We start from the raw sequence: 10,389 nt of genomic DNA on the forward strand, positions 1-10,389 counted from the left end.
GGTAAGATACGATATTCCTCACTATATGAAGTGACTGATAACAAGATCTGTATAATGGGTTGTAAAGAAATTCGTCAGGTTTTTATTTTGTAGACAGTTGATCTGGATTTAGAGCGTGATGGGATGACAGCACAGTGATGTGTGTGGTCCTGCGCTTTCATGTGATATGCGTGGCATTTCTGTGCGAGCCTGCGTTCGCGAGTAATCCATCCAAGAATAATGTGTGTGCAAAGCTGTATGAAAGCTCTGTTATTCATCATTTTATTGTAACGTTATCAATTTTTTTTCGCTGTGAAAACACTGGATTACCGACAAGTGCTTGGCCTTGTCGGAAAGCTACAGTTCTGCTGTTTCCACTGATATGCGTGGCTCCTCGCTATGATGCATGGTCGCGGAGAAAATCCACAGAGAAGAACGGGTGTGAATTTGGACGCACTATGCGTCGTTCGGGCCCATAGGGCCACTTCTCAGTTTCAACATTTTATTGAGAACATTTAGGGACAGTGCTGCACGTTAATGTTTGTCTGCACATTGTTTTTGTCGCCATTGTTGCTGAGTCTGAGGTGCGAGTCATGCGCTCTCGCTCCGCCTCCACCTCAGGTACCGAAATTTGGCACCGATTCATTTTAAGTGAATTGGTACTCGGTAGTACCGACGTGAATCGGTACCAAGTACAAAATGTACCGAGTTTCGGTACCCAACCCTAGGCAGGTATCAGAGCTGGTTTCCCATTGGCTGACGGTGGAAACTTCACCTCATGACCTCAGCAGAGTCTCACCTTAATGTCCTCTCGGGCCCACACGGCTCGGACTGTCTCCAGGTTCTTGTGTCGGCTGCTCAGCATCACAGACATGGTGTCGTGACCCTTCTTGATCTGAGACAGAGCCTCCTCGTCGCTCAGAGCTCCGCCTCTGTTGTTGGGGGAAGACTGAAGGACAGACGCACAGACAGAATCACTACGTCACACTTACACAAATCAATATCTAAATAATAATCTGAGCACCACAGTTTTTACTTTGTAGTTATGTTCTTTCATTTGTAACTGAAGCACACTGTAAATCTCAAAATCCACATAAAGACAAACAAATGACTTCACACACGTCAGGTGATGCATGAATACATATTTAATAAAGAAATAAAAATGTGTGCATTTAACAACTTTACATTTCCTTTTAGGAAAATCATGGTTTCATTCATTTCCATTTTTTTTTTTTTTTTTTTACTGTTAATTGTATTTTTATTTTGTATCAATTTGTTTTTGCTCAGATTTTTTGCACCACTGTTACCAGCTCCCATTTTATTAAACTAAATACTATTTAGTATTTTGTTAAAACTATTATGAATTAAGTCTTTTTTTAATTAGATATTTTGTAACAGACTCAACATCTCTCTCTCCGTTTTATCTAATTAAAAAAAATTTTTTTTTAATGACGTCTTTTTCAATTTAATTTTTATAATCACTATTTCTGTCTCCTGTTTGTCTGGAAACAGATGTTGAAACTTGAAACAATGAACAGCTGATTCATTTATGAAAATCTAATAAACAAAAATACAACTCACGGGCAGGAAGTCAGCCACGTTGAGTCCGATGGGCTCATTCCTGGTGCTGAGGATGATTTTAGGTTGTGGTTTAGACTTCGCTGTGGTGACGGAAGGCTGAGGAGGAGGAGGAGGAGGCGGGCCGGAGGTGGGGGGGTTTGAGGGCACCGGGCTGACAGCTGAGGGGGCGGGGCGCTTTGCACAGGAAACCACTGTAGGCTCCACCCTCTGGACAGGTGTGGAGGAGGCCAAAGGAGCCTTCAACACACACACACACACACACACACACACACACAATGAACGTCTGTTTGGTCACATGACTGAAGATGCAGATTCGTTCTACTGTCAAATCACTTCTGCTGCTGCGTTCACTGACCTGCTGCTTGTTGGGAAAAGACGTTATCATGTCCTTCATCTGACGGCCGAACGCTAATATAGTTTCTATAAAGAAGAAGAAGAAGAAGCAGACAGTCTTCACTGTGTCCTCCATCATTCACATTAAAAACACTGTGAGACATCATGTGTCTGATTCTGTCTGAGGGCAGAACCTCTTATGGGACATGTTTTCATATTTTAACAACATTGAAAAAAGTTCCTTGTTACACACAGAAGTGATTGAAAAATATTTACTGTAGCTGCTTTGAAGTGTGTCAGTGAATGTGGCTGGACAAAGAGGAGAAATATGAATATTCAGCAGCTGCAGGTGAACTGGAGTGAATGTGACTTCCTGTCTTCACCTGATGTGTCACAGTGAACTGGTTTCAGGTGTAAAAACAGTCTGTGATGAAGCTGTGATGACTCACCATCCTCTGGAGGAGCAGGAAAAGGTTCCGAGATCTTCGGAGGAGTTCGAGCTGGAAGAGATGAGAACTGAAGTCACAAATAAAAATAACTAAACGTTTAAAACTGGAACGTCACGTGTTTAGTTTCTGTCATGTTTGTGGGGCGCTGACAGGCACAACACTGACAGGTGTGACGCTGACAGGTGTGACGCTGACAGGTGTGATGCTGTGAAGGCATGACGCTGACAGGTGTGATGCTGACAGGTGTGACGCTGACAGGTGTGATGCTGTGAAGGCGTGACGCTGACAGGTGTGATGCTGACAGGTATGATGCTGTGAAGGTGTGACGCTGACAGGTGTGACACTGACAGGTATGCTGTGAAGGCGTGACGCTGACAGGTGTGATGCTGTGAAGGCGTGGCGCTGACAGGTGTGACGCTGACAGGTGTGATGCTGACAGGTGTGATGCTGACAGGTGTGATGCTGACAGGTGTGATGCTGTGAAGGCGTGACGCTGACAGGTGTGATGCTGTGAAGGCGTGACGCTGACAGGTGTGACGCTGACAGGTGTGATGCTGTGAAGGTGTGATGCTGACAGGTGTGACGCTGATAGGTGTGATGCTGTGAAGGCGTGATGCTGACAGGTGTGACGCTGACAGGTGTGATGCTGACAGGTGTGACGCTGACAGGTGTGACGCTGACAGGTGTGACGCTGACAGGTGTGATGCTGTGAAGGCGTGATGCTGACAGGTGTGACGCTGACAGGTGTGATGCTGTGAAGGCGTGACGCTGACAGGTGTGATGCTGACAGGTGTGATGCTGACATGTGTGACGCAGACAGTCGACCTACAGATGACGTTCTTGGGTTGGAAAATCTCCTTAAAGTCTTCTGCGTTGTGGATTTCAGCTGACGACATTTTCTCGTCCGCCTCGTCCTCACTGGGGCTCCGCCTCTCACCTTCAGGGCTCCGCCTATCAGCATCTGAACTCTGCTTCACCCTGATGACATCACAACATGTGACTGAGTGACATCACAACACAGTTTCTGTTTGGTATTTTACTTAGATTAAAGTTATTTTCTAAATGAATCAAGATGCTGCACGCAGCTCTACGATGAAATGAGATTCCACCGGGTTAAATCGTCACATTTGCTGTAAAGACGCAGTGATTGGACAAAATTGTAAGGCCGCACAGAATGCATAGGGATTGGCTGAGTTTGTGTTAATTGTTGCGATCACAACATCGTAACATGCTGGAGGGACTTGTTAATGTGCTGCTGTTGGCGCTGTCGTACCTATGTGCACTGCAGGTGGTCGTGGGTCTGTCGTAGTTGCGGCGGAGCGCAGCTCCTTTGGGATCTTTGGGTTCAGTGAGCGGCTGGTTGTCCTGGATGATCCCCTGAATCACAGAACCGCCGTTCTTCTTCACCCGCTTCAGATCGACCACGTAGGCAGACACAGTGGAGAGCTGGTGAGACACGCCGATCTGACGCAAAGAAAAGGAGCAGTGAGATTTGAATTTTCAGGATGTGATGTAAAGTCCAGTGTTTGAATAATGACCCACAGCTACGCACCAGCTGCTGGTTGCAGACCGCCAGGTCAGAGACTTTCCCCCAGCCCACTGGCACCACGTCGAAGCAGCGGTTGGGCTCCCAGCCAAAGACCCTCAGAGAGTCTGTGGCCCCGCTGTACAGACAGCTGCCGTCCGAGCTGAAGAACACACACCTAAACCCACAGAGGTCAGAGGTCAGAGTCCTGCAACATACTGTGCTGCTAACATCTGTGATGAGTAAACTCACCTGACCGGAGACGTGTCTCCCTCCAACGAGCCGATCATGGTGAACTTCTCCAGATCCCACAGCTTGACAGTCCTGCAAACACAGACACACTGTCAACGTCCAGCAGGCGTCATAAACTAAGATCAACTCAGATAATACAGCCTGAAACACTGAGCGATGAATCCTCTCCTGTGGACAGAGCACAGCTTTATTATAAAACAGCTTTAACAGGAAGATAAATGTACATCCTGTATTAGCTCCACCTCCTGAACTAACACAGACATCAGAGACATCAGAGCACGAGAAGAAGAAAGTATTAATAAATAAAATAAAGAAACAAGAAGCCCGCTGAGAAAACCAGGGTTTAATTTACAGAATGAGCTGAAATGATGACTCAACAAATCATTTTTAATAATCTATTAACCATTTCGACACTGTCAACTTGGCCTGTCATCAGAACTCTTTTTGTTGGATGATATATTGTCCCGTCATAAACAACAGTATTGTGATTTTGAGACCACATTATGCCTCTGATACGATGATAATATCAGGGCTGCCCTCATCGCTCGGAGACCCATCAGTTGACTCAGACTTCAAGACTTCGAGTTGAGCAGTCATATAGATATTTTTTTCGTCAATGTGCTGTGCAGTGCACATCTGGGAAGTTTTGGTCCCCAGATTTTGCTGCAAAACGAGCGCTCTTTACTTTCACGCCACTCTTTGGTAAAGACAGCTGTAGACAGGCACAAGCACAGAGGAGAAACTCTGAGGCAACAACAGTTTCTGGCTTTTATTTGATATCTAGTGTCAGCAAAAAAATATTGCTGCACATTTCCAATTAATCGTTAGTGTCCTTGTTTCCTATATTACATGAATGCCGCTGTCACACTGAATGTACTGCTGAGCCGCGATCAAACAAACTAAAACTTAAAACTTCATATGAAAAAAATAAAAATAAAACAGCCAAATCTGATTAGACTGACATAATGCAGTTCTACCCTTCCAAAGTGCAACTAACTTTTAATTTTTAAGAATATTCAGACACTGGAATAAAAAAAAAGAAAAATACACATTTTTAAGAAACACTACCTTGTTCTCCAACACCACAGTTACTTCGATAATCAGGCGGAGTGGAGGATGAAGTTGTTGGAAAATAAAACTACAAATGATGGATTTTTTGCTGGTGACCAGAGGTTGGTGAGCTGACGACTATCAGGACTGCGTCTCTTCAAACTCCCAAAGTGCAGCTGCAGGTTAACGATGAGCTGCACTGTAACAGCTCTCAGGTGTTGTTTTATTTTTCTTTGTACTCACACAAGTAGGCGGGAAGGAGAGGAAAAGAACAAGAACTGCTGCGCCCAAGTCTTAAGATATTCTGAAAAAAACCTTATGTTTATTCTGGCGTCATGTTGGCTACAATTTTGGTGACATTCTTATGTAAACAAACACACGTCCATACGTGGTATAATAACGTCATTATCGTGTCAGGCCTCGTCACGCTGACTCATAATAAACAATAAAGTACTTTGTCTCGCTGACGATGAGGAGAAGACAGAGCAAACAGTGGACGACAGCAGAGACATGTTAAACATCCTGCCTGAGCAGTTTGATCTCAGTGAGCCCTGTGGTGTGTGACACAGAGCTCAGGTGGTGGTGACGTACCTGTCGGAGCTGCCTGATGCCAGCAGGTACTCGTTGGGGTGAAACTGGACGATGTTGACGGCTGCAGTGTGAGATTTAAACTCTGTGATGGTCTTCCCCTGAATCAGGTCCCACAGCTGACAGAGACAAGAGCAGACGGCACACGGCTGAGACAGTATCAGACACACAGGAAGAAATAGTGACTCTGCTGGGGACTACTTTCAGCAGCGGATTAATCCACATGTGGTGCTCTAGTGAGTGTGTCAGCAGGATGGTGTGTGTGTTCAGTAATGGAGGATGAAGATCTATTTATCATGCGTTTGAAATCTTTGTTTTGAATCAGAGAAATGATAATGTGACACTTGGTGACAGGGTTCAGTTGTTGTACAGTTCAGACAGCTGGCTCTCACAGCAGCAGCTCATCTGTACCTTGACGGTGCAGTCGTCGCTGGCTGAAGCCAACCACTTCCCGTCTGGACTGAAGGCCAGACTCCTCACTGCCTGAGTGTGACCCTGCAACACAACACACACACACACAACTGTTATTCTCAAACACACCACAGAGTGAACGTTAACATTTGATATGAAAAACTAAAGTTCGTTCTCTGTTTACCTTCTGGACGCTGCGACTTTCTACAGAAGCACGTTACATTCACTGAACAACAAAAATAAAAAAAACACCTTATCTCATAATGACGACATAAGATCTCATGATTCTAATATACAGCAACATGTGGCGACTTCAGGAATGTGGACGGGCTGGATATTCATTTTCCATTACTTTTATCTTCAACAGAAATGAAATGGATCGTATTGCACTTTCATATGTTCCCCAACTACACACTGGACAGACATTCAGTTCGTTGTGCTCTTAACTGCATCGTCATTCCTGATTATTTTTCTGATTATTTCCAGTTGAGTGAAACTGTGAAATATCTGCCTCCATGAGCCTCCAACACCCCCAACACTGGGAGAGATCAAGAGCTTCATACAGAGCTAATGCAGATAATAGCCGTAAAAACGTTGAATATCCAGCCCGTTCTCTTTTCGTAGTTGCTATGCAGTCGCCTTTCATGTCTATACGTTACACACTAGGTCTCCTTTGGCATCTGCTGTCACGTTCCAGGACGTCAACAAAAGCAGATGGCAACTTCATCCCTGTCTAGATCAGGATCTCGTCATTACCAGATTTTATGTTGTAATGATGACATAATGTGTCTCTTCTCTTTTCTCAGTGAATGCAATGCGCCTCCTTAACCTTTATCTTAAATATTATTAAAATCTTTAAAGTTTTTGAATTTGCTTTACAGACAAGTGTTTTTTGTTGTCTGTACACACAGGTCTTACCTTGTAGCTAAACACATAACCTTTCCTCCGAACGTCCCACAGCTGACAGAGTCCAGATTCACATGTTGAAATAAGAAGGAACATTTCATTAATGCAGATAATTAACACAAACACTCAGTCATAGATTTTTCTAGACACACACATTTGTACTTTTAGGCCCTGTTCAGATGTAGCGTCTAAAAGCACGTGGAAAATGCCAGCTGTGCCGTTTCCATCCTTTTATCCAAGGCGCTTCGGAGGTTGCGCAAAACCGCCTGTCACTCACAGGGGGAGTAAAAAAAGTTACAAAGTTTGCGCTCACCAGTTATCCCAAGCTCCGAGCTGAAAATTCTCCAGGTATTGTTCCTTCTGTTGGAGTCAAAGTAGTAGGAAGACAGGTCATATAACTCTGGGTATCCCTGGACAAGCATGATCAGTCGCTCCTCTGTTGCTTGCTGCCTTTCACACCACCGGATGTTGTGAAGTCCGTTGGACGGAAAGGAAGAAGCAGGTCCGTGGAGCTGATTGGTTAATTCTTATCACATGACATGCAGTGCGCTTGCTGCATTCGAAAAAGTTGAGATTTTTCCATCTCTGTGCGCCGCGGACGCGCACGAAAAAACAGGTGTGTCGCACCGAATGCGTGCCGCTACGGCGTCGCTTTGGATTGTGAGCACGCTTGACGCGCGTCTACATTGAATATAATGGATCTGTGCGCGCAAAAGACGCTACATCTGAACGACCCCTTACACTTGTAGGAGCCCTCACTAACATTTAACATTCTGTGGCCCCCAACCCAACCCCGACTCTGAACCTTGAAACCAACATTCAAACAGACCTTTGAAGCAGTGAGTGTTACTCGTCAAGAAAACAAACTTCTAAGGTGAATCAACTGCTCGTTTATTGGCGACGGTCATCTGCACCACACACTTCAGGTGCCACAGTAAAAGGTACACTTCCTGTTCCCTCAACAATAAGAGTCCCCCACTTCCTCTTAACTTAACACTGGCCGTTATACAGAGCTAACCACATAAATGCAACTGATACGTAAACATAGACATATTAACAATGAGGACTGAAATGTCCTCACAATGCAGAAATGTCCTCACTATATAAAATGTCCTCACAATGCAGAAATGTCCTCACTATATAAAATGTCCTCACAATGCAGAAAAGTCCTCACAATGCAGAAATGTCCTCACTATATAAAATGTCCTCACAATGCAGAAATGTCCTCACTATGCAGAAATGTCCTCACTATATAAAATGTCCTCACAATGCAGAAATGTCCTCACTATATAAAATGTCCTCACTATATAAAATGTCCTCACAATGCAGAAATGTCCTCACTATATAAAATGTCCTCACTATGCATAAATGTCCTCACTATATAAAATGTCCTCACTATGCAGAAATGTCCTCACAATGCAGAAATGTCCTCCTCACTATATAAAATCCATTCAATTCAATTTTCAATTTTATTTATAAAGCTCAATATCACAAATCATAATTTGCCTCACAGGGCTTTACAGCATACGACATCCCTCTGTCCTTATAAATCCCTCTGTCCAGGTAAAATGTCCTCACAATGACTGTCTAAAACTCAGGATTGGTCCTCACAATGTAGCTTTACAAACACACAGACACACCCACCTTGATGTTTGTGTCCATGGAACTCGAGGCGAGGAAGTTTCCAAACGGATGGAAGCCCAGACTGGTGATGTTGGCTTTGTGTCCCATCAAAGTCCTTAAAACTGGAGAAGACAGGAAGCAGCAGAGTCACACAGCTGGACTGATGGAACAAAGACCCTGAATTCACTTAGCATCTCGGGGGCAGATAGCTGTCTGATATTTTAAAAAAGTCAAATGTAAATGCAGCCAAGAGGCTTTAGAGATGGACTGAAACCTCCAAAGTTCTAGTCAGATGTTAGAGCTGCACGATTACGATTAAAATGATAATCACGATCAGAGTTTCTACAGGTATCAGATGCTTACAGCTGATGCTTATAAAAACCCTTTCAAGATGATTTTTAACCAAATTTAAAAAACAGATTTTTTGGACAAATCTGCCTTTTCTGATTGAGGCACCACAGGTTAGTATAAAGGTCATAATCATGAGTCGGGTTCAGCCCTAAGAATATCAAATAAATAGTGTGGCCCCATCAGATGTTGGAAAAGATGTAACTGTATCCCTCTCTCTGTCATGTGTTTGTAAAGTGCTGTCGAGCTGAAGAGAAACACCTTTCCACAACACACACACACACACACACACACACACACACTAAGAGAACAAAGTGGGTCTCACTCTTGGCAGCCTCCAGGTCCCAGACTCGTATTGATCCGGACTGTGAGCCGGTGACGACCTGCTCCTCTGATGAGGTGAACTGGACACACTCCACTGCGTTCTTGTGACCAGTCAAACTCTGAGGTATAACACACACGCACGCACACACGCACGCACGCACACACACACACACACACACACACACACACACACACACAGAGTCAGCAGCTGCAGCTGTAAACATCTTAAAACTCCTTCAACATGTGAAACTAGAATGTAAATATGTTCTTATTAAAATGTTTCTTTATAACACGACGGCAGTGAAACAGTCCAGAGCTCCATCTTGTCTGACGACAGCCTTTACTGCAGTGTTCATATCAAAGGTCTGTAGGTGATGAGACAGTGAGGAGGTCTCACCATGATGCAGTTGGCCTTGCTGACAGTCCAGATGTTGACCCTGCAGTCCTCTCCTCCTGTAGCCAGCAGGCGGCCGCTTTTTTTCCCCAGAGCCAAACAGGAAACAGTGCTGGAGTGAGCCTCGAACTCCTCTGTACAACAACATGAGGGACAGATGTAGTTGTGCTCTGTGGGTGAGGATGCTGCAGCTGCTGCACTGACTGAGAATGATCCCTTATCTACTTTATTTCAGCAACTACAAGAGGCAGTGACATCATCATTCACACACTTCTTTGAGTACTGTGAGCGAACCTGCAGATCCAAAAGTTAATCAGAGCCAAATCATCCCTGAACGACACCAGAAAATCTTCATTGAGAACTTTAATTTTAATTTAATCCATGATAATAATTTATTTGAGGAATTTCAGTCAGGATTTAGAGTGCATCATAGCACTGAGACAGCACTAGTTAAAATTACAAATGACCTTCTGATTGCTTCAGACAAAGGACTTGTCTCTGTACTTGTTTTATTAGATCTTAGTGCGGCGTTTGACACAATTGACCATCAAATTCTACTGCAGAGACTGGATCACTTAATTGGCCTAAAAGGTTCTGCACTAAGCTGGTTTAAATCTTATTTATCT

At 44.2% G+C, this 10,389-nt stretch overlaps 1 protein-coding gene across 1 annotated transcript in view; it reads right to left on the reverse strand.

Annotated features, from left to right (window-relative positions):
* katnb1 (katanin p80 (WD repeat containing) subunit B 1) overlaps positions 1–10,389 on the reverse strand; it is a 21,614-nt gene that overhangs the window by 6,814 nt on the left and 4,411 nt on the right. The window contains exons 3-16 of the mRNA XM_050054622.1: positions 9,767–9,897; positions 9,371–9,488; positions 8,719–8,819; positions 7,087–7,128; positions 6,169–6,252; positions 5,761–5,876; positions 4,120–4,191; positions 3,895–4,045; positions 3,616–3,806; positions 3,172–3,320; positions 2,343–2,393; positions 1,916–1,980; positions 1,561–1,797; positions 769–928 (exon numbers count right to left, since the gene is read on the reverse strand). Of these exons, the coding sequence (XP_049910579.1) occupies positions 769–928; positions 1,561–1,797; positions 1,916–1,980; positions 2,343–2,393; positions 3,172–3,320; positions 3,616–3,806; positions 3,895–4,045; positions 4,120–4,191; positions 5,761–5,876; positions 6,169–6,252; positions 7,087–7,128; positions 8,719–8,819; positions 9,371–9,488; positions 9,767–9,897 (1,668 nt within the window). The remainder of the gene's footprint in view (positions 1–768; positions 929–1,560; positions 1,798–1,915; positions 1,981–2,342; positions 2,394–3,171; positions 3,321–3,615; positions 3,807–3,894; positions 4,046–4,119; positions 4,192–5,760; positions 5,877–6,168; positions 6,253–7,086; positions 7,129–8,718; positions 8,820–9,370; positions 9,489–9,766; positions 9,898–10,389) is intronic.

This window comes from Epinephelus moara, chromosome 1 (genome assembly GCF_006386435.1).
Source record: "Epinephelus moara isolate mb chromosome 1, YSFRI_EMoa_1.0, whole genome shotgun sequence".
Taxonomy (NCBI): Eukaryota; Metazoa; Chordata; class Actinopteri; order Perciformes; family Serranidae; genus Epinephelus; species Epinephelus moara.